Source organism: Mesoplodon mirus (genome assembly GCF_964341445.2).
Source record: "Mesoplodon mirus genome assembly, chromosome: 5".
NCBI classification, from domain to species: Eukaryota; Metazoa; Chordata; class Mammalia; order Artiodactyla; family Ziphiidae; genus Mesoplodon; species Mesoplodon mirus.
In genome coordinates this window covers 124,769,488-124,795,492 of record NC_138980.1, presented here as the reverse complement: position 1 = coordinate 124,795,492, position 26,005 = coordinate 124,769,488, and the positions used below count along the sequence as shown (strand labels likewise).

The window sequence follows — 26,005 nt, the reverse complement described above, 5'->3', positions numbered from 1 at the left end:
AATTAAAAAGAAGAAATCACAACTGACACCACAGAAACACAGAGGATTATAAGAGACTACTACAAACAAGTATATGTCAATAAAATAGACAAACACGAAGAAATGGACAAATTCGTGGAAAAGTACAATTTTCCAAGACTAAGCCAGGAGGAATCAGAAAATATAAACAGACCTATCACAAGTAATGAAATTTAAACCATAATTAAAAATCTTCCAACAAACAAAAGCCCAGGACCAGATGGCTTCACAGGTGAATTCTATCAAACATTTAGAGAAGAGCTAAGACTGATCCCTCTCAAACTCTTCCCCAAAATTTGCAGAGGGAGAAACACTCCCAAATCCATTCTACGAAGTCACCATCACATTGTTACCAAAACCAGAAAAAGATATCACAAAAAAAGAAAATTATAGACCAATATCACTGATGAACACAGATGCACAAATCCTGAACAAAATACTAGCAAACAGAATCCAACAACACATTAAAAGGATCATATACCATGATCAAGTGGGACTTATCCAGGGATGCAAGGATTCTTCAATATATGCAAATCAATCAATGTGATACACCATATTAACAAATTAAGGAATAAAAACCATATGATCATCTCAGTAGATGCAGAAAAAGCTTTTGACAAAATTCAACACCCATTTAGGATAAAAACTCTCCAGAAAATGGGCATAGAGGGAACCTACCTCAACATTATAAAGGCCATATATGACAAACCCACGCCAAGCATCATACTCAGTGGTGAAAAACTGAAAGCATTTCCTCTAAGATCAGGAATAAGACAAGGATGTCCCACTCTCACCACTCTTATTCAACATAGTTTTGGAAGTCCTACCACGGCAATCAGAGAAGCAAAAGAAAAAAAAGGAATACAAATTGGAAAAGAAGAAGTAAAATTGCCACTGTTTGCAGATGACATGATACTATACATAGATAATCCTAAAGATGCCACCAGAAAACTACTAGAACTAATCAATGAATTTGGTAAGGTTGCAGGATACAAAATTAATGCACAGAAATTCCTGGCATTCCTATACACCAACAATGAAAAATCAGAAAGAGAAATTAAGGAAAGAATCCCATTTACCATCCCCCCAAAAAGACTAAAATAACTAGGAATAAACCTGCCTAAGGTGGTGAAAGACTTGTACTCAGAAAACTATAAAACACTGATGAAAGAAATCAAAGATGACATAAACAGATAGAGAAATATACCATGTTCTTGGATTGGAAGAATCAATACTGTGAAAATGACTATATTACCCAAAGCAATCTACAGATTCAATGCAATCCCTATCAAACTACCAATGGCATTCTTCACAGAATTAGAACAAAAAATTTTACAATTCGTATGGAAACACAAAAGACCCCAAATAGCCAAAGCAATCTTGAGAAAGAAAAATGGAGCTGGAGGAATCAGGCTCCCCTACATCAAACTATACAACAAAGCTATAGTAATCAAGACAGTATGGTACTGGCACAAAAACAGAAATATAGATCAATGGTACAGGTTAGAATGCCCAGAGATAAACTCATGCACATATGGTCACCTAATTTATGACCAGGGAGGCAAGAACATACAATGAAGAAAGGATAGCCTCTTCAGTATGTGGTGCTGGGAAAACTGGACAGCTACATGTAAAAGAATGAAATTAGAACACTACCTAGCACCATACATAAAAATAAACTCCAAATGGATTAAAGACCTAAATGTAAGGCCAGACACTATAAAACTCTTAGAGGAAAACACAGGAAAAACACTCTTTAACATAAACCACAGCAAGATCTTTTTTGACCCACCTCCTAGAGTAAATAAAATAAAAATAAACAAATGGGACTTAATTAAACTTAAAAGTTTTGCACAGCAAAGGAAACCATAAACAAGACAAAAAGACAACCCTCAGAATGGGAGAAAATATTTGCAAATGAAACAACAAAGGATTAATCTCCAAAACATACAAACAGTTCATGGAGCCCAATATGAAAATAAACAATCCAACTAACAACTGGGCAGAAGACCTAAATAGACATTTCACCAAGGAAGACATACAGATGGCCAAGGGGCATATGAAAAGATGCTCAACATCACTAATTATTAGAGAAATGCAAATCAAAACTACAATGAGGTATCACCTCATACCAGTCAGAATGGCTAATATCAAAAAATCTAGAAACAAAGAATGCTGGAAAGGGTGTGGTGAAAAGGGAACCCTCCTGCACTGTTGGTGGGAATTTAAATTGATACAACTATTGAAAACAGTATGGAGGTTCCTTAAAAAACTAAAAATAGAACTACCATATGACCCAGCAATCCCACTACTGGGCATATACCCTGAGAAAACCATAATTCCAAAAGAGACATGTGCCACAATATTCACAGCAGCACTATTTACAATAGCCAGGACATGGAAGCAACCTAAATGTCCATCGACAGATGAATGGATAAAGAAGATGTGGCATATATATACAATGGAGTATTACTTAGCCATAAAAAGGAATGAAATTGAGTTATCTGTAGTTAGGTGGATGGACCTAGAGTCTGTCATACAGAGTGAAGTAAATCAGAAAGAGAAAAACAAATACCGTATTCTAATACACATATATGGAATGTAAAAAAAAAAAGGTACTGATGAACCTAGTTGCAGGGCAGGAATAAAGATGTATACATAGAGAATGGACTTGAGGACACGGGGTGGGAGGGGGAAGATGGGGAGAAGTGAGAGAAGCATCGACATATATACACTACTGAATGTAAAATAGTTAGCTAGTGGGAAGCAGCAGCATAGCACAGGGAGATCAGCTTGGTGCTTTGCGATGACCTAGAGGGGTGCAATAGGGAGGATGGGAGGGAGGCTCAGGAGGGAGGGGATATGGGGACATATGTATGCATATGGCTGATTCACTTTGTTGTACAACAGAAACTAACACAGTATTGTGAAGCAATTATACTCCAATAAAGATCTATTAAAAATAAATAAATAAAATAAAATTACCGTTCAAGTCTCATACTATGGATTTTCACAGTTGGAAATCAATTCCAACGTAAAAAATATTGTCAATAGCAGGTCTTCTTTTTTCCTTTCTAGAATAAAAATGGTAGGAAATTTTTCTTCTACTTTCTTAAATACAGTCTAACTTTTTTACCATTCTTCTTCTATGTCAACGACACTCTTTGCCACTCCTATATGTGTTTGTATATGGAGAGGCAGATTTTACTAACTGCTTAACAAATAACCGAAAGGGGAAAGAAACTGGTTTCAGACATTTTCCAAACATAAAGGCACGGCAATTTGAACAGTTCATGCTTTCCTATGGAGAAGACCTCACAGTATACAGCACAGCCTAAAATCTTTCACCTGTAAAGTTCTCAGGTTTTTCCTCTGTAGGTTGCTTTTGTTTAAAAAAAAAAAAAAAAAAAAAAAAAGAGTTAGGGACTTTCCTGGCGGTCCAGTGGTTAAGACTCCGCATTCCCAATGCAGGGGTGACAGGTTCGATCCCTGGTCAGGGAACTAAGATCCCACGTGCCTCATGGAGTGGCCAAAAAATAAAATAAAATAAACCATCTATAGATTTCAAATAATAAAATTAAAGAAAAAAAGAATTAGAATGTACTATCAGTAAGTATCATCCTCACAGGGGAGACAAAAACTTGTCCTATAGACAGGCCTAGTAATAAGCCTTTTAAAGCCCTTTAAAGCTTTGTAGATGAAGAAGAAAAAATCTGTTTCAGGGTAAGCCTAGCATATATACATTATGAAATATTCAAAACATTTAAAAGTAAAGTATTATGTAAAAATTAATCACTTTTGTGATATATATATATATACATATATATATATGTATATCTCCTATGTGTTTCTCTTTCTAAGACCAAAAATATAACTTCATACCTCATAATCTGGTCCTCCAAAGTGAGATTTTTTCTTAAGTTCTGTCATGGCATTTTTGTATGCTTCCTCTATTCTTCTTCTCTTCTCACTTTCCTATTTAAAAAAAAAAAAGCAAGTGAAAAATTTATCATGTCAAGTGGGATTTTCTCTACATTTCATCAAAATTTTATAACTTGGCCCCAAAATAACTCCACTTCTGTGAAAAATGAGTATTCTTCTGCCCAAGAAAACACTTTTTTCTGGGCCATATATCACATACAAGCTACCATTTAAAATACCACTAAGGGGCCTCCCTGGTGGCGCAGTGGTTGAGAGTCCGCCTGCCGATGCAGGGGATACGGGTTCGTGCCCCGGTCTGGGAGGATCCCATATGCCGCGGAGCGGCTGGGCCCGTGAGCCATGGCCGCTGGGCCTGCGCGTCCGGAGCCTGTGCTCCGCAACGGGGGAGGCCACAGCAGTGAGAGGCCCGCATACCGCAAAAAGAAGAAAAAAAAAAAAAAATAAAAAATAAAATACCACTAAGATCACCTTATAGGTAGGTTATATATTTAAATGGATTAAGTAACTACCAAAGTGTCTACACTTCAAAAAAAAAAAAAAAGGATAAATAAGCACCAGAGTAATGCCTACAATATATATTCACGTGTTTGTTTCCCCCAGTAGGAGCTAAATTAATTTTGTTACAGAGAAAAAAGGCAAGTAATGGATGCCAGGAAGAAAATAACTCAATTATTGGTAGAATCAATAAATGCAAAAAGATATTCTAAAGAAAGATACCTTTCTTTTACTTTCCAACTGCTGGTTAAAATTATTTTAGAGCTGAAAAAGAGCTTAGATTTCTACTTTAACCTTCTCCTTTTATAGACAGGGTCTATGGCTCTAAGAGTTTGCGCCAAGATCCAAGGACAAAATGTAAAAAGGCTGGCCCTGGCACCAACCTCAAACTTTTTTTTACAACAATGGACTATAATGAGTCAAATGTGATATTAAAGCCCTACAAGCTTATAAAGAACCTAATGCCTTTATTCCCTCACCTCAAATATTTAAGGGCTAAATTAAAGTCCACACCGAACTCACCCAGAGCTTAACTACTTCTAAAAACCCTACCTGAATTAAGCTAGTGCAGATCAATGAATTAGTTCAGTAGGCCCAAAGATTAACTGATTTTTGTGTACTGAAGAGAAAACAGGACTACAGACCCATTAAAATGGCTAAAATTTAAAAACACAAAAGATCACCCACAAAAAAAATGACAATACCAAGTGTTGTCAAGGGTGAAGAGCAACTGGAATTCTCATCTACTGCTGGTGGGAATATAAACTGATATAACTACTTTGGAAAATTGTTTGCCTCTACCCACTAAAGCTAAGCATATACCTCATGAATCGATAATTTTACTGCTTGGTATGTACCCAAGAGAAAAGAGTGCATATATCCACCAAAAGATATGTACAAGAATGCTCACAGCAGCTTTATTCACAACAGCCAAAATATAAAAAGTTAAATGTCCATCAGCAGGAAAAAGGAAAAAACAAATTGAAGTCATACAATGAAAATTCATCATACAATGAACAGCATACAGCAATAATACTATACAGCAATAAAAAATAATAAACTACCACTAAAAGTTACAAGATGAATGAACTTCACAGTCAGTGTTGAGGGGGTGGGGGAGCGAGCCAGACACACGAGTATATTTTGTATGATTCCATTTACATGCTGTTCAAGAACAGGCAAAACTAATCTATGACTGTATAAGTTAAAATTGTGGTCACTTCTTGAGGTACTGGTACGGTATGGACTAGGAAGGGGCATGAAGAAACCTTCTGGGGTGCTATAAAGGTTCTATATCTTGATTTGAGTGGTGGTTACAGGGGAGTATACATGTGTATAACACTCATCAAGCAGTACACTTAAGATTGGTATACTTCACTGTATGTATGTTAAACCTTAATTTAAAAAAATGAACAAAACAAAAACACACAACACAGCAATAATATAAAAAAGATTTCAAGGAAAGCGAAAAAACATGTGAAATTACACACTTGTGAATCTACTAATATAAGCAAACATCTTCAATGAATAATTTTTTCCTTATTAACATTCTTAACTAAAATTTGTTTAATCTTAGAATTTTTGGTCTTCCTGGACACAACTGGCTAAAAATTAAGTACACTTCTTCTAGAAAAGAAGGAATTATTTTTATAGGTAACTAAGAATATTCAATTATTTAGCTGTAAGAACAATGGAAATGACATTAGAAATGTACATAAGAGCTATTAAACATAAAATCAGAGAACTATTAGAGATTTGTATGTATGTTATACACATCTATTGTATGTGTATATCTATTATATACATAGATAAACATATATTAGAAATCTATATAAAAGGTACACAAACAGCTATTAAATAGCTATTATTATATCACCTATCACCTACTTAATCACTCTCATTAGATTTTTAGCTCCTTGAAGAATGATTTCCTGTACACTACTGTTTTCTCATTTTTAGCTTAGAGTCTAGCACACAACAAGCATATAAATACTTCTTGAATAAAACAACAATTTCAAGTAAACCATACTGTTAACACTGTATTTTCCTCCTCAATTATATGAATTACCTAAAAGACATGTTTGTTGATAAACAACTCTCTCTATTCAAGAACTTCCTAATCTTTACAGAGTGTGTATATATACATGTATGTATGCACATACACATATGTATATATACACACATGTATATATATACACATGTATACACACACACACACACTGAATATATACATATATACTGTGTATGCACATATGGACTTACATTTCCTGTAAAATGTAACTAGGAGCCTATATCAACCTTGAGAAAAAATTACGGTGGAAAAGGTGAATAAGATTTGACATCAGATAGACCTGTAAAAGGATTACAAATTACAGCCATTTGCAGATTTCGATTAATACTACCATCTTTTGTGACTGTTATTTGGTTAAATGTGGTCTAACAAAACTGTTTTTTCACAGATCCTTTGGTATAGTCTACTTGTTGCTACCCAGTAAAGAAACAGAATGGAAAAGATTACCAACATTGAAGACAACTGCAAGTACACATCCCTTTCAAATAAGAAATTTGATTGACAAAAAGATGGGGAAGCCATGTCTTATTTTTAATGAATTTTTTAAGGCAGTGTGGTTAGAGCATATGACTAGAGATGATGATCCTTTAGTGAAGGATAAGTAGACTGAACAGAGGGGAGCTTAAGAGAAAGTTGCCAAAAATTTTTGAATAAACTAATCCGGATAAATTGAATGATTCTCCTGAACCATTAGTCTAATGGATTTAAGGGAATGTCCTGTTTGCTCAGTGTTATTTTTTTGTGTGAACAGAGAATCTTCTAAAAATTGAATTTGATCCAAAATTGAAATCAATGACAATGTAACAGTTCTACTCCAAAGTAATAATGAAGTATCTGCGTGTACCTTAAATGGACATTTTCATTGCTTGTTTTAAAAGAATACATATTGCTAGTCAACCAGGCTTACTCTCACATGCACCTAAGAATTCTGACCAATTCTCTTTTCTTTAAACATGGGGACCTTCTTAAACATACAGTGCTGTTTAAATCCTGTAGCCATTCTGCTATTACATCAATGATGACATTGCTTTCCTTACTGTTCTGTTCACATTGATAAGACCTCCAAATACCACAAGCAATATGACTCACTAATGAATGATAAGATTCTGATTGTTGTCTGCCCTGATATCCAGAGCTGAAATATAGAAGAGTAAAATTCTTCTTATTCTGCTACTTAACACCTCTAAACAAGTCTCTGGGCCTCAGCTGCTGCTTCTATAAAATGATGGCATTGGACTAGAACTAAATTCTCTAAGGTATGCTTTGGTTCTAAGATTTTACTGATGTTGAACTATAAACAAACGTTTTCCTACTAAACAAATTCACTGAGCCAAATTCTACTTCACACTCGAAACTAAAGATTCATATTATTATTATCAGTGCTGCAGTTTAAACAAAGGTGGGAAAGGTGAACATAAGGCAAATGTTCAAGGAACAACAAAATGTGTGTTAAAGGATATCACAATGACCTTGGAAAACACATGGCCATGAATGCAATAAGTTAATATTTAACTTTATAAATTGGTGTTTTTAGTAGTTCATATAACTTAAGTACAGTTTCATGTATTACATAATAAAGCTAGGAAATGTCAAATGGTTCATTACTTCTATTCCAAAGCATTACTATTACCATTACAAAAACTTTTATGTTAAAATCCAATGAAGAATGCATATTGTACAGTAACCAAATACATAACTGGTGAATCTCATTAGAAAAATGAGTTTAAGATGCTCACAAAGTTTCAGAGGAATAGTACCACCTGCTACTTCTCTCAATCCAATAGATTTTTCCCTAAGAAGTTAGTTTGGTTTAAATGTTCAATCAGTATATAAACAAACAAAATCTGATTATTTTTTACAAAGAAGAAAAACAAATCTTACCTTATCCAGTCTCTTTTGCCAGCTGTCCTCACGTTTTACCATTAGTTCAATACAATGAGAAAGTGTAGCAAGGATTCCAGCAGTAGTTGCTTTAAAAGTTATCGCCTCCCCTTTAAAATCTATACCATTAATTCCTTTTGGTGTTACATGTGGAAATACTGAAAAAAAAATTTATTCACTAAAAATCTTTTTAACAAAGAAATCATTCCTCAGCACAACTTAAAATTAGAAAATTTTTAGAAAACTATCACATCAGAGCAGACTTTCAAACTGTAATTTCCTTCCTGTTGGCCAACATTTTAAAATTTGTATCCATCTCTATGAGCAAAGAAGCTTGTGACAGCATATGTACTCTCAAGTCCTTTTTTCTGGATTCTGTTTCCTGAAATCTATTTGCTATGCTGCACCCAGTGAAGAAAGTGGTAGGTGGAATAATACTTTAATAATAACACTCAAGACAGCCTAGAGTGAGACCTAATTATGGCAAGAACTACCTTACGTTTTGAGAAATCCTGAATTTAAAAAATATCTGAGAAGAAACTGCGGAAATGAATAAGGTAATATGTTAAAATATAAATAAATGTCCAAATATAATTTGGGGACCAATGCACACATATATTATATTATATTATGTTTATATATTATAATTTTAATTCAAAGTTAAGTCTTTGAATTAAATGAAAAATCTTAAAACTCCTAAGATGCAAATAAGAGAGCACAATATCTTATACTATAGTTAGTGAGAAACCTTTTCAATAGAACTCTTTAAATGAAATGATACTTTAAACTTTAAAAACTCATATGTAGATATGACAGCAAAGGCACAATCCATAAAAGCTAACAAACTAAACTTCATCAAAATTTAAAATTTCTGCTCTTGAAGGCATTGTTAAAAGAATGAGAGTTACAGTTATGTAGGATAAGTCAGTCTAGAGAGCTAATCTACAGTTAATAAAATAATGGTAACTGTGAAGAGATACATTAATTAGCTTGACTGCAGTAATCATTTCATCATGTACACCAAATCATCATATTGAACACCTTAAATATATGTAATATCTATTTAAAAAATTTTTTTAAAAAGAATGAAGAGACAAGCCAGACTGGGAGAAAATCTTTGCAGAGAATATGTATGATAAAGGACATATCCTTTATCTATCTATATATATTAATATAGACATATTCTGTACTATAATATATGAAATATAGTAATCTCAAACTCAACAATAAGGAAACATATAACCCAATTAAAAAACTGAACCAAAGAATTGAACACACATTTCACTAAAGAAGAGATCAGGATGGCAAATAAGCAGATGAAAAGATGCTCAATACTATTAGTTACTAGGGAAAAGCAAATTAAAACTACAGTGAGTACCACTACACACCTATTAGAAGACTAAAATTTTAAAAGACTGACCACGTCAAGTGTTAGTGGGGGTTTGGATGAACTTGAACTCTCATAAATATGACTGGTGAAATGCAGCTTGGAAGATTTTTAAAAGGTTAAATACATACCTACCAGATGATTCAACCATTCCACCTCTGGGTATTTAGCCCAAAGAAATAAGTTATATGTACATAAAAAAAACTTGTATGTGAATGTTCACAGCAACATTATTTATAATAGCCCCAAACTGTAAACAACCCAAATGTCCACCAATAGACGAATGGATTGAAGAAATTGTGGCTGTTATCTATACAAGGGAACACTACTCAGCAATGAAAAGAAATTAAATACTGATACGTACAACAATGAGAAATCTCAAACTAAGAAAGAGATCAGGCAAAAACACTGAGTTCATTTACATTAAATTCTAGAAAATGCAAACTAATCTATAGTGACAGAAAAATCACTGGTTGTTTGAGAATGGAGGGAGGAAGGGAAGACAAAAGGGATGGAAGAACCTTTTGAGGGCGATGGACATAATAATGGTCTTGATTGTGGTGACAGCTTCATGATAATATCAAAACTTACCAAACTGTACACTTTAAATATACGTAATTTATGGCATGTTAATTGTATCTCAGTAAAGCTGTTTTAAAACCTATTTTCTTTTTCTGGTATTTTCTGAAAATCCTTCCTATCACTATTTTCTACCATTCTTACCAAGATTGATGTTTTATTACAAACTATGATTTTTTTAAATAATCAACTTAGAAACTAAAAGTCATCTGTGTCCTATATATGAGAATGTGTGCTATTGTAATAATGGGTCCTCCATGCTGTTTGCTAATTTATTATAGAGTCAGTACAAGATGAAAGACCAACATAAAATGTCTTTGAAAAAACTTTTAGAAATGTACCTCTCCAGCTGCACTTAACTACTTTCAGAAGCTGTCACCCTCAAATCCTTTTCAGAATGATACAAGGGTTATGTAACAGATTTTTAAACTTTCAAACAGTTGAAAGTAAGTGTCTCAAACATAGTAAGGTCTCTGAAATAAATTTCTCTCATGTTACATCTGTTAGGAAATGAAGGTCATGAAGACAAAACCTCATCTTAATTTGTCCTCCACTGGGCTCCTCTAAGTATTGGTTACTTTGATTTTTGCTCTAAGTCTCTTATACCTTATCTTGTAGAACTACATTAATCTTGATGGAAAAACTTAAGCAAAACCTCAAAGTACTCAATAATTTTAGATGAGCATACTCATCTAAATGTCTCAGCTGATCACAAGGGAAAGAAGATCTTAAAGAGACAAGGTGGCATGCCTTAGTTTCTTCTGGGAAAATGATACACTGTAGCAAAAGGAAGTTGAAAGTATGTGAATGTAACCATGCTTATGAAGGGCAGAGATGAAAGAAATTATAAAATAATCTATAAATCTAGATTTTTAAGTACTTAAGCTCTTAAAATTATCATTCAAATCTATAGTTCTTTTAGTTGAACTGACATTATACAGTTCAAAACTCTTTTAAAGGTGTTAACAATCAGAAAATCAAGGAACCCAGAAGCTAACATCAACATGTCAAAAATAAAAACAAATACTGACAGAAGCCAAGAGATTTGTAATCCTTTCATTTCATTAAGACTTCCAAACACTAATTTAAATAGTAGGCAACCTAAGGGGGAATCCCCAGTTTCTGTGGTGAGGATTTTTTCATTTCCCCACCTGAAATATTCCAAATGACTGTGTCCTTCTGGACATACAGGATGGCAACTTGTTTTAAATCTCTCCTCACCTGTCTACTATGATAAAGAAGAAACATGGCTTAAGACTATGACCATGCTATTAATCGTACTAGGGTCAACAATCAACTGGTTTGGGACTACTGGTCTATTATAGATATGATTATTCTAACAAAGTAAGATACAGTTGGCTAAAACAACTAAATTTAAAATATTCTCACATGAAAAATCTGTGAGCTAAAAGATGATGAAAAGTGATCTGTGGCTGGTCCAACTTCTTCATTTAGACAATTAATGTATGAGCATCTGTACACAGACTATGTGGGAGAAAAGGACAAGATGATAATCATGTTTCATAGAGTAATGCATGTTCCATTAACACTAAATTGCCTCTCAATGAGTTTCATCAAGAGTATACCTTGATTTGACAGATTAGTTAATATTTACTGTCATTATTTTATATAGTAAATGACAATATGCTCTTGTATATTATTTGCAAAACAGGAATAGATAGAAGTTCAAAAATTGGTTAGAAAATATGGTTAAAAATATAGTTAAATGGGAACAACTGGAAAATATAATAGATATAAAAAATCCATGCAAGTAGCCATCTTTGACATGTAATTAATACAATTAATCATTAGAAATAAGGGTTTAGGGGTAGGAAATCTCTGACTTTAGATTGATTTAATCTAAAGTAGAGGCCAGGGAATTCCCTGGCAGTCCAGTGGTTGGGACTCTGTGCTTTCATTGCTGAGGGCCCAGGTTCAATGCCTTGTCATGGAACTAAGATTCTACAAGCTGCAAGGTGCGCCCCACCCCCAAGAAAAAGCAGGGGCCAAAAAATTGAACAGTACTAAGTCAGTGAATTTATTTACACTTTTCAAAAAATTTAAAGTGTACATTTTATTTATTTCTTATCATTTATTTATTTAGCTGCGCCACACAGCTTATGGGATCTTAGTTCCCTGACCAGGGATTGAACCCAGGCCCTCGGCAGTGAAAGCAGAGTCCTAACCACTGGACTGCCAGGGAATTCCCTAGTCTTTTTATAAATACCAGCTTTATTGAGATATAATTTTCACAGCATAAAATTCACTCATTTAACACATACAATTAAATGATTCTCAGTATATTCACAGAGTGTACAAGCATCACCACAATCAAACTTTAGGACATTTTTATGAACCATCCCCTCAAATCCCACATACATTAGTAGTCACTTCCCATTTCCCCCAACCCTACTGCCCAGTTCTAGGAAACCACTAATACACTTTCTGCTCTACGATTTGCCTCTGAATATTTCATATAAAGTAACAATGAGTGGTCTTCCGTGACTGGCTTCTTTCACTTAATATTTTCAAGGTTCATCCATGTTACAGCACATGTCAAGTATGTTATTCCTTCATATGGCTAAAAAATGTTCCATTTTGTTTATCCATTTGTTAGTGGATGGATGTTTGGGTTATTTCCACTTTTTGACTGTTATGAATAATACTGCAATGAACATCCATGTACAAGTTTTTATATGGATGCATGTTTTCATTTCTCCTGAATATATACCTAGGAGTAGAACTGCTAGGTCAAATGGTGACACCATGTATAATATGTTGAGGAACTGCCAGACTGTTTTCCAAAGCAGCTACGCCTTGTTATTGTATTTCTTTCCGATTACAGCCAGCCTAATAGGTGTGAAGTGGTGTCTCACTGTGGTTTTGATTTGCATTTTCCTGACAGCTAAAGAGCTGAGGAACTTTTCAGGCGCTCACTGGCCATTTGTATGTCTTCTTTGGAAAAATGTCTATTGAGATGCTTTGCCCATTTTTGAACTGAGATATTTGTCTATTATAGATTTGTAAGAGTTCTTTATGTATTTTAAATACAAATCCCTTACCAGATAAATGATTGGCAAATGTTTTCTCCCATTTTGTAGGTTATCTTTTTACTTTTTGATAATTTCCTTAAAGCACAAAGTTTAAAATTTTGCTAAAGATCAAGAATGCTTTGCCTTGCTCAAGGTCATTAACTCCTGTATTTCTTCTAAGGTTTTATGGTGCTAGCTCTTTTAATTAGGTTTTTGATCCATTTTGAGTTAATTTTTGTGTTTGTGTGAAGTAGGGGTTCAACTTCATTCCTTAAATATGGATAACACCTAACACCATTTGTTGAAAAGACTTTTTTCCTCACTGAGTTGTCTTGGCACTCCTGTGAAAAGTCACATTTATTTTACTATAAATGTGAGGGTTTATTTCTAGACTCTCAATTCTATTCCACTGTTCTATATATCTTTCCTTATGCCAGAACTATACTTTACTGTTGCTTTTGTAGTAAGTTATGAAATTGAAAGTGTGAGTCCTCCTACTTTGTTCTTTTTCAAGACTGTTGTAGCTACTCTGGGTCATTTGTATTTCCACATGAACTTTAGGATTAGCTTGTCCACTTATGCAAAAATCCTACCTAGGATTTTGGTAAAGACTGGATTGAATCTACAGGTCAATTTGGGGAATACTGAATTTTTAACAATATTAAGTCATCTGATCCATGAACAGGGCAAATCTTTCCATCTATTTAGGTCTTTAATTTTTTCAATAATGTTTTGTGGTCTTTATAATATAAGGTTTGTGCTTCTTTTGTTAAATTTATTCCTAGGTATTTAATCCTTTTTGATGCTGTTATAAACAAAACTGTTTCCTTAACTTTATCTTCATATTCTTCATTGCTAGTGTATAAAAAATACTGGGTTGGCCAAAAAGTGCCTTCAGTTTTTAAGTAAAAATAAAAGACACATTTTCCGTTTTTACCACGAACTTTACTGAACAACATATGCACCCTTTTGTTCCACTACCTTCTGCCATTTTTCAAGCAACTTCATAAGTCCATCTTCCCAAAACTTTTTATCTTTTTGAGCAAAGAACTGTTCCAGGTGCCTTTTATAGCTTCCATGGAATTGAAATTTTTTCCATTAACAGAATTTTGTAAAGACCAAAATAAATGGATAAAGGTGCAACGTCTGGTGAATACGGCGGTTGAATCAGAACTTCTCACCCAAGCTGTAACAGTTGTTGCCTGGTCATCAAAGAAATGTGCGGTCTTGGGTTATCCTGATGGAAGAGTATGCGTTTTCTGTTGACTAATTCCGGATGCTTTTCATCGAGTGCTGCTTTCAGTTGGTCTAATTGGGAGCAGTACTTGTTGGAATTAATCGTTTGGTTGTCCAAAAGGAGATCATAATAGAGGACTCCCTTCTAATCCCACCATATACACAACATCACATTCTTTGGATGAAGACCAGCCTTTGGTGTGGTTGGTGGTGGTTCATTTCACTTGCCCCACAATCTCTTCCGTTCCACATTATTGTACAGTATCCACTTTTCATCACCATCACAATTTGTTTTTAAAAATGGACTGTTTTCATTACGTTTAAGTAGAGAATCACATGTGGAAATACGTTCAAGAATTCTTTTTTTTCTTAACTTATGTGGAACCCAAACATCAAAGTGATTCACATAACCAAGCTGGTGCAAATGATTTTCAACACTTGATTTGGATATTTTGAGTATGTCGGCTATTTCCCATGTGGTATAATGCTGACTGTTCTCAATTAATGTCTCAGCTTGATCGCTATCAACTTCAACTGGTCTACGCTACCATGGAGCATTGTCCAGCAAGAAATCTCCAGCACAAAACTTCACAAACCACTTCTGAGGTGTTCGATCAGTCACAGCACCTTCTCCATACACTGCACAAATCATTTTTTGGGTTTCAGTTGCATTTTTACCTTTCTTGACATACTGCATAACATGCTGAAAACATTGTTTTTCTTCCATCTTTAATATTAAAATGACTACACAAAATTTCACCAATTTTGATAAATCTTTTTTTAAATGCACGCTGATATGCCAGCTATCACATACAATCTAACAAAATTGTTTTGAATGATGTTAAAGCCAACTAAGTGCTACTAGAGCCATCTTACAGAAAAAAACTGAATGAACCTTTTGGCCAATCCAATACAATTGATTTTTTGTATACTGATCTTATATCCTGCAGTCTTAATTTATTAGTCCTAATAGGTTTCTAGTGGATTCCTTATGATTTTCTCTATGTAAGATAATGGCATCTTCAAACAGAGAAAGTTTAAATTCTCCCTTTTGAATCTGGATGCTTTTTATTTATTTTTCCTGCCCAGCTGTCCAGGTAGAATCTCTAATACATTGTTGAATGGAAGTGGCAAGGTTGAACAATAGTTAGGAACAAGGTTATCTTGTTCCTGATCTTAGGAGGAAAACATTCAGTCTTCCACCATTAAAAGTGATGTTAACTGTGGGTTTCACTAAGAGATACTGGTTATCAAGGCAAAACTGGCCTCAGAGAATAATTAGTTAGGAAGTGCTCCCCCATTCTACTTTTTGGAAGAATCTGTGAAAAACTGGTATTAATTTTTCTTTAAATGTTTGGTAAAATTTACCAGTGAAGTCACTGGAGCCTGGGCTTTTCTTTGTGGGAAGTTTTTTTTACTAATTGTATCTCTTTGCTTATTATTGGTCTATTTGGATTTTGTAGGTCTTCTCGACATAGTTTCAATAGTTGGTGTCTTTGTAGGACTTTTGCCCATTTCATCTAAGTTATCTAATTTGTTGGCATACAGCTGTTCATAGCATCCCCCTATAATCTTTTTTATTCCTGTAATGTCAGCAGTAATATCCTCCCTTTCATTCCTGATTTTAATAAGTTGAGTCTTCTCCCCCTTTTTCTTGATCAGTTTAGTTAACAGTTTGTCAACTTTGTTTTTCAAAGAATCAACTTAAAGTTTCATTGATTCTCTGTATTGTTTTTCAATACTCTTTCTTCTTTATAATAAATATGTTTCACCTACAAATTTCCCTCTAAGTACTGTGGCAGCCCATAAGTTGTGGCATCTTGTGTTTCTGCTTTCATTCACCTCACAGTATTTTCTAATGCCCTTGGTGATTTTTGTCTTTGATCCACTGGTTATTTATGAGTGTGTTAATTTTTACATATTTCTGAATTTCCCAAATTTCTGTTATTAATTTCCAATTTCATTCCACTGTGGCTGGAGGACATACTTTGTTTGATTTCAGTCCTTTTAAACTAATTAAAGCCTGTTTTGTGGCCAAGCATAAGGTTTATACTAAAGAATATTCCATGAACAATTGAGAAGAATATATATTTTTCTATTGTTAAGTGGAGTGTTCTGTGAATGTCTACGAGGTCTGGTTATTTAGACTATTCAAATATTTTATTGTCTTGTTGTTCTTTATCCTACTTGTTCTATTCATTATTGAAAGTTGGTTACTGAAGTCTCAAACTATTACTATCGACTTGTCTCTTGGGTCAGTTTTTGCTTCATGTATCTTGGGGCTCTGTTGTTACATGCAAATACGTATTTTATTGTCATAAAATCTCTCCTTTTGTCTCTAGAAATATAATTTTTAAAAGATGGTATAGAATTTAACAGAAGAAAACTTATATAGAGGTAGATGAGAAGTTTGTTCACAAAAGATTGAGGAAACCTTCCTTTCACTGTGATCTAGAACTCTTAAAAGTCTTTAACTAAGGAAGGTGTTTTCTCATTCAAAAATTTCTCCTCTGCTCTAATCTTCAAATTACTTTAATTGCCTTTCTTCTCATCTTAGAATATCTGCAAGTTTTACTCCTGTTTTAGTCTTCACCCCATACCCCCCATTCCTATTCTTGGCATATTTACTAGCAGGTTGGTAAACTAGTTCTAAATTTTAAAAAACTTTAGTATAGTTACATCACAATATTTGATCTAGACCTAATCTTTAATAATGGCCCTAACGGTGAGAACATTACAATGACCACTCCCAAGAACAGACTATTATTTTTCCCTCTTCCAACAGTTCATCAATCTAGGACTACAACCCTGTTTTTGAGAGATGACTGAAATACCCTAATCCCAGACTACAATCAAGTAGTTCCAGATTTAAAGACTATGCTCTGTTCACTTTACCAGATTATACTCAATGCTTCTGACTAACTTATTTCTAGAGGTTAGCCATAAAAAGATACTTTCCACCTATGATGATTTTCAAGAGTTAATTTCCATCAACATTAAGAAAGGAATTCTTTTCTTTAATTGAAATATAGTTGATTCACAATGTTGTGTTAATTACTGCTGTACAGCAAAGTGGTTCAGTTATACATATATAAACATTCTTTTTCATATTCTTTTCCATTATGGTTTATCACAGGATACTGAATATGGTTCCCTGTGCTATACACTAGGACCTTGTTGTTTATCCATTCTATATATACCAGTTTGCATCTGCTAATCCCAAACTCCCAATCCATCCCTCTCCCACCCCACCTCGCCCTTGGCAACCACCAGTCTATTCTCTGTCCGTGATTCTGAAGAAAGGAATTATTTTAAACAGTGAATTCCCCAAGTATACTTAAAACATCACTCGTGATTTAAAAAATTATTCAGATATCTTATAGGATATTTCTCTAAATGACTTTAATAACCCAGTCTTCTATTGCTTGGTTTCAGTCTCTTCGAAAAAGAGATGTTGGAGGCTTCCCTCAAATGTCTGGAGATCTAGCCAGATCACATTTAAGAGTTAGGTACTGGAAGCTCTACATGCTTTAACTCCTGGACTTCATCAAAGGGTGATCTGGTAGTGAGACAGCTTTTTCATGATGGACCCTGCAAAAGCTCTCAGTCTTTTCTCTATGGCCTTTCAGTGCCTCCAGAGTTAACTTTTAATTTGGTATCAGAAAATTTATGTCCAGTTTTGTATCAGAAAATATACTATGAACACAGGGTAAGAGAAAGAAGCTGGGGATTGCATCTTTCCGTGTATAGACTTTCATTTAGTCCTCGGCTACGAGAGTTGTTAGAGATAAGCAGAACGGTGAGGCTGTTGGATTTCAATAGTCAGCACGTACATTTCTACTTAATTACTTTACTGATAGGCCAATACAACCTATCTTTTGATGTATCTGGTACTCCTGAATCTAAAAATCTGCAGTTTAATTTCTACAGAAAATAAGCTTCCATTCTCTTTTGGGGAATACAGATGGGGCAGCTGAATGTACGTGAGATGATGGAAGATTGGACCTGAGAATTTTACAACTTCTTTCAATAATTTTTCCCATATCCAAACAAAATCTTTTTTCTATTAAAGCAGATTATTCACTGTAAAATTAAAATGTAACAGAAAGAACCTTCCCAAAGTAATCCTCTAATTCCATCAAGACATATAAATCCAGATGACTCAACAAGGTTCAACATTTTAGCCCCAAGTTATAAGGAAAACTTTGTAATAAGAAGCTAGTACTTTGCAAGATTGAGAGTAGAGTAGGTTATAAAGAAGAAGAGAACCATTAGGAAAATAAGAAACACGAAGAGGAAAGAAGGAAAAGGTGGGGAAGAGAAGCATTAGATCTTAGTATCAATATTACAATATTCCCATATGATTTGTGAAATTTCCATGCATATAACTGTTTAAAAAATTATTTGAAAATATGCCACGGCCACAGATTTTACTTCATATTCTTTCATAACTTCAGCAAAAATAAGCATAATTAGATTAACTTATTTTTTTTCACAAAGGCTTATTTGCAACTTAAAAAGTTTTAGGAATCCATGCCAGCTTTTTCTTAGGATATGTTAAAAGAAAGCGCTGACCATGAGTCACAGGTTTCTGTCACAACCTCCCTGCCCACCCCTGCCCCATACATAGATTCCACACATAAGTGATACCATGCAGTATTTGTCTTTGGTTTATTTCTCTTAGCATAATGCCCTCCAGGTTCATCCATATTGTTGTAAAACACAGGTTCCCAATGAACAATTAAGAATTCCATCTAATGAGTGAGCCCTTATAAACAGAGCAACAATTAATTGATATATGAAATAAACTGATATATGTAATAAACCACCTTGCTCCTGAGTCTATAAACAATTGTGCTGTGAAATCGGTGTTTTCAATAATTTTCCATTAATAACACTGATTATATACTTTGCAACACCAGTTTATCAAGTGGAGAGAGAAAAGAACATTAACAGAGAGAAATACACTCTAAAGAAACATTCAAGTTCCATTACAATGTTTCTCCTCCCTAAGAAATACTTTTTCAGTACTAGAAAGTGATTCTACCAAATACTGCTGAAATAAGAGGCCAATGTCTAAAATTTAGAATAAGTCTGTCAGATGAGCTGTCACATTATTTAATGTCAGAATGTATATTTTACCTACATATCTTTTCTTAGAAGAAAAATTTCACTTTCCAGCTTAAAAAAATTTTCTTAACTATTTCATTAATTATTCTTGTTATATAGTTAGTTATTATGTAACTTTAGAAAGTGTATTTTACCCAACTGAGGGGGAAGATTTTACTACTTACCCTTTTCTTTATTGCCATTGGTATTATGCAAGAAGTCTCCATCAGAACGTGTTGTAGGAAAGTCATCTTCATCATCTTCTACCACTAAGTAAAATATATTTAAGGATATCAGGATGAAAGCACATAGAAATTAACCAGTTTATTCTTATGTTCAATGGAGTAAATATACTCTGGATTCTGTGAGTACATGGTCTTATTCACCTTTGTATTTTCAGTGCTTATCAATGTATGCCCAATAAATATGCTGTGGAATGTCTTTAAATACATTCTTATAAAAACTGTACCCACTCTCATTTGTGTAAGGGATGGTACTGAGATACGATTTATTCTGTCCTTTAAGTCTTCCTACCTCTTCCTCCTGACCTTGGGGAGATTTCACAATTTTACCAGAGGCCTACAAAGACTGAAGAGGATGGTAATGGTACATGCAGAAGATACTTTATCTTGCCTCTAGGATATGCAGGGAAAATATAATGACTTATAGATGTGATATCGATTTTAATTCATCCCAATGTGTCTGTGCCTGGACATCCATTTTAACCTACCCAATTCCAGAAAATACAGAATCTCCTGTGTTCTTCCACATACCTCTTTCTTCTACATACTATCCCTTTTTCTACTGCCTAACATACTTAATCCTCTGCACTATGTATTCCACTTCTTAGTGCAAATTTCTAAACCTCAGCCCCCAACCTTATTCTCTGTTTCTGAATGGCTTCTTTAGTTTATTATCTTTTGAGGAACTCCCTTTCTACAGAATAAATCTTCACTTTAAACTGATGTCTTACTCCTTGCCTATCTCTCTTTTTACGTCAGGAGTAATTTGGCTCTATGAGGAACATTTCATCTATTTTTAACTCTCTCTCCGATGGATGCAAGGCCCACTACTATTCCTTACTCCCTCCCATGACTAAATGGTAGTAATTACTATGGAAAATACCTTTATTCTGTACTACAATTTTCTAATTACTGGGCTATTTCATTTTTTCATCACTTGAAAATTTTGCACTCATCTATAACAACTTTTTCAAATCATAAGCTGCTATTATCTACTAACACCTACTATTTTATAACCAGCTAACTGCTATCAGTATCCAACTGACATTTTTCTTTTCCACATCCATCATTCCTACAGACTTCAGTATCCATATTGAAGCCTCTGCAAACGCCTTAGTTCCAAGATTAATCAAATTCCCAGATTCTGTGGATCTCTGTCTTTTCATCAATAATTTGCAAATATGGTTAATTCTAAGAAATTAACTACTACAGTGCTGCTCTGATTTTAAATCATTACTGATTTTAAATCATCAGACAACATCCTGACCTTGACTCATTACTAATCTGATTAACTGCTCTTAAATACTGAAATGTCTGCATTTCACTTGTCTCCTCAGTATCTACCTTGGGTTCCTAAAGATTCACTTTCATATCTCTAACCATCCAATAGCCTAGTACTACCAAACAGGGATCTTCAACCTTCTTTTTCTAGTAAATACTCAAAATATAAGACTGATGAAAACAAGAGCTGCTCTGGCTAAAAGAGTGGCCCTCCCCCTTTCCTTCCCAACCAAGCACTCCTTGTCCATCATTGAGGCACCTTTAAGGGATGTCTGACATGATTTAAAACCACTGTCCTAATACAAATCTCCCATCCCAATCAGACTGGTCTCCCTTACCAGCCCTCAAATCTATTATGTTAAATTCCATCTCTGGATCTTATACATTCCTGCTTTCATTATCCCTGCAATAATCCAAATCAACCACATTAATAATAGCAACTATTATTGATTTTTTGCTATTAAGCACAGGGCTAACATACATATTCTCATTTAAATCTCACAATCATATGTGCTGGATACAACATCCATGTTACAGAGGAAACAGATGTGCAGAAATGTTACGTAATCTACTTCAAGTCATCAAACTAATAATGAATAGAAGAGCAAGATTAGAACCTTTACGTTTAATATGGTATATATGTCTTGTTTTAAAATATATGTTTAGGTCAGAGATAATGTCTTCTACTTCTGTAATCCTAGAGTATCTAGACCTAAATGGTTAATTAAATCTTACTGAAGTGTGGGGGGTGTGTGTGTGGTTAAGTCTCCTTACTAGCAATTACGATAAAACTTTTTAAATGAAAACATTGAACACCTAAAATGAGAGCTTGCTATTATCATTTCAGTGACACAATTAATGAAGAACAGTGATTCTTCTTAAAAAAATTTTAAGTCACAGATAATTTAGTCTTGATAATTTAGTAAAAGTACATCTATAGAGATCCTTAGGTCAGCAATTCCAGTCTATAGTCAAAGTAGGAAACTATGGTCCATGTTCTTATTTCACCTTTACCCAGCATGTACTCTTAAAAACATTTCTTAAAATAGCCATTTATAGGGAAATCAGTCATTATATGCTGAATTGTGCCACAACCAAATTCATATGTTGAAGTCCTAACCTTCCTGTGCTCCAAAATGTGACTGTTATTTGGAGACAGGGTCTTTACAGAGGTAATCAAATTAAAATGAGGTCATGAGGAGGGGCCCTACTTCAATATGACCAGTGTCCTTATAAGAGGAGGAAATTCGGACACAGACACTTACAGGAAGATGATGTGACGACACAGGGAGAAGATGATCATCTACAAACCAAGGAGAGAGGCTTAGAACAGATCCTTCCCTCATGGCCCTCAGAAGAAAACCAAACTTGCCAAAACCTTGATCTCACATTTTTAGCCTCCAGAACTGTGAGGAAATACACTTCCATTGTTTAAGCCACACAGTCTATAGAGTACTTTGGCGATGGCATCCCTAACAACTAATACATTAGTCTATGACTGTTGCTATATAATCAAACATGAATAATGTTTAAAAATATCTTTCAAATCTTCTACACAACATGGTTATTATTACATCCCAACTTCCACTCCTTCCACTATCACTTTTGTCTTTAAAATGCTATATATTATTGACGTGAATCATTTAAAAATAAACAAGGAATCCAAATCTGTACACATCCTGCAAGCAAATGAAAGCTGATGTGTAATATCTAATTTGACAAAAAAAAGTATACATACTTTTTTTAATTAATGAGAAATAGAAGTTCAACTGTCTTTATTTTTAGAGAAATAAACATTAAATGTTAAAGAACCAAAAACTTAAAAGTGCATCAAATATAAAGAACTTCAAGGATACTTTAGGTAAAATTAAGTGCTTTAAGAGGAATATGGGCTTCCGCTTCAGGCAAAGATGGAAAAACAGGGAGAGAATTTATCCTCTAGCATGAAACTAAAAAATCAGACAAAATGTATGAAACAACGGTTTTCAAGATACTGGATATTAGGCAACAAAGGACAATGATCCCTAAGGGCTGGGGAACAAATGATGTGAGCCCTGTGAATGTTCCAGCTTACTGCCATAGGACAGTTTCCAAGCTATAGAGTAATGAGGAACCCAGGAGGAGCCTGGTAGACTGAGGTGAAGAAATGGAGCTGAGAATCCAGAGAGACAAAGGACAGTAGAGTTCACAAGGCAGAGTACTTGGAAGGAGAGAACTGTACAGAGAGAGAACTCTGGAGATGGGCAGAAGGTCCCCCTGAGTATTCAGCAGAGTACTGATAGCACATACAAGTTGAGGAACCATAGAGGTCATCGAAAGAACCATCTGAGAGGATTCCACCAGGGAAGAGTACCCAAAGCCTATGTGGGGCAGTGAAAAGCACCTGTTCCTACAACACAGACCTGGAATAATTCACAGGGAATTGGCTAGAGAATGCGAAACTGCCTTGCCACAGTAGTAGGGAGAAATGGAAATACCTTATTCTAAGGTTCTTATACAATACAGGAGGTGGGTATATTACTTGAAGGGAGACTGTAATAACTTAAATGTGCATACTATAAACCCTAAAGTAGCCATTATAATAACAAAGAGTATAACTAAAAAGCCAACAAAGGAGATAGAAAACGGAATTATAAAAAATACTCAATCCAAAAGAAGGCAGAAAAAGGGAACAAAGAACAGAGAAGACAAAAAGAATATGTAAGAAGGGGTGAGCTCACGTCCTTCTACTCCACCATCTTGCCAGCAAGTCAACAAAAAGAATATGAACTCAGATCAAAGACATTTAATAAGACCAAGAAACGAAACCATGTTAGGCAACTTAGTTATACTGGGTATGAACTCAGCATGATTTAGTAATACTGTTATGAGTAGTTCATTTTTGCCCATTGTAACAAATTAAGAGAAAAACTAAAGAACAGATATTGACAACACCAGTAATATTTAGCAGTAACAAATGAAAACTTCAAAATTCACATTATAAGTTAACTAAAGATCATCTCTCTTAACAAAAAAAAAAACTCACTAAAATTACTTTTACATGTGTATGTAATTCCATTATTGACTTCTTCTATGAGAAAAAGGCCAGAGGAAGGGAGGGTGACAGATGGAAGGAGAGAAAGAGAGGTAAAGAGGGAGAGGAAGAGGAAGAACGAGGGACAAAAAGATCGACTGATTCCAGATCTGGAGGATTTAACATAAACATATGCTTGTCTCTAAGACTCGTCATAGGGTACATTTATTAGACATAATCATGTGAAATGCCCCATATTATCAAGATGATATTATATTTTTTAATGGAATAAAGAGTTCAAAAACCATTTTAGAATCTTCAGTGATATCTGGTATGGGTGATCAGATTAATTAGGATGTTATTAAAGTACACAAGTTATGTGGACACTGAAATCTGTTACATTAGAGGTGTACAGCAAAAGTGACTATAATTACCTTCATCACTTAAAGACATTACCCTTAAGATCAAGAGGCTTTAAATAGCGGTAATAGCCTAATTAACCTTTATCCCTTTGAAGTTCATCCTTGGAGACAGCATCAGCACAGGCATCAAAGTACTTCTGTAGAGTATCGACTTGTCTGCATAGGATATCTCTAAAGGTTTCCATTTCAGCCAATTTCTCACGTAAACTGTGGCCCTTCTGCAAAACACAAAACGGGGGGATGTAATCCAAGTTAACAAAACTAGAATTTGTTTATATTTAGTCCCATGGTATTTCATCACCTTTTAAGGTCTGTATCTTACTATTGAGGGCATGGAGTAGGGAGAGTTGTCAAGTTCAATGTATTATTTCCAGGGACGGACTTGAAACTGAGTAATTAATGGCTTGATAGTGATAAGCCTGAAGGAAATGAGAGCAATAAGCCTGACAACTTGCTACTACAACATTTAATATTTTCAAATTAAACACTGTGATGATAAATTGTGAAAGACTTTAAAATGGGCAAAAATATTACTGGGTGTCCTTTGAAAGGAATAGTAAGTATCATCCATGGAGAGGGTGTCCGATCATATAGAAGTCTTTGATTTCATTGCATTTGAGCTATTTTATAACTCTTTAAGTCATAGAAAACTGAGAGTAATGTAAATGATTCTTACCCATAGAAAAGCAAATGAACTTTGTCCAGTGGAGGTACACTGGTTACTAATGTGTGACTATTGATTAGTTTTGCATGCATTAGCAAAATCATTTCAGCATTCTTCGCATTCGTCTTTGAACTACATTTTTTCTTTAACATCTTATTTCATTAATGAATGAAACAAAATCTCTGACATGTGTTCATTTTATTTTTATGAGTCATGATTTTACCTCTTAAAAAACTATTCTGTAACAACTTCAAATAAATTACATTGTAGGAAAATTCTTTCAAAAAACTTATTCTATTAAATAAGTTCTGTTCACAACATTCAGTACTAAAGCATTCATAACCACAAACCTTGAATGAAGAGGTGGATGTTGCAGAATAGCCACTTGCTCCAGACACCAGTGACACCATTGAGCCATGTCGACGCAAGCTGGATTCAGATCCATATCCAGACTCAGTCTAAAAAGGAAAGTAAACTACATGAAAAAAATTAAATAAAAAATACTTAATCATCACGAGAAAAAAACTTTTTAACTATGTGAGGTGATGGATGTTAACTAAACTTACTGTGGTAATCCTTTCACAATATATACATATATCCAATAATTATGTTGTAAAACTTAAACTAATACAA

General features: G+C 34.3%; 1 protein-coding gene across 3 annotated transcripts in view; it reads right to left on the bottom strand.

Moving 5' to 3' along the window:
- Window positions 1-26,005, bottom strand: part of CERT1 (ceramide transporter 1) — a 130,085-nt gene that overhangs the window by 47,111 nt on the left and 56,969 nt on the right. For all 3 annotated transcript variants that reach the window (XM_082624132.1, XM_082624131.1, XM_082624130.1), the window contains 5 exons: window positions 25,723-25,830; window positions 24,788-24,926; window positions 19,936-20,019; window positions 8,408-8,565; window positions 3,901-3,993 (listed from right to left, as the gene is read on the bottom strand). In XM_082624132.1, coding sequence (XP_082480258.1) covers window positions 3,901-3,993; window positions 8,408-8,565; window positions 19,936-20,019; window positions 24,788-24,926; window positions 25,723-25,830 — 582 coding nt within the window. The remainder of the gene's footprint in view (window positions 1-3,900; window positions 3,994-8,407; window positions 8,566-19,935; window positions 20,020-24,787; window positions 24,927-25,722; window positions 25,831-26,005) is intronic.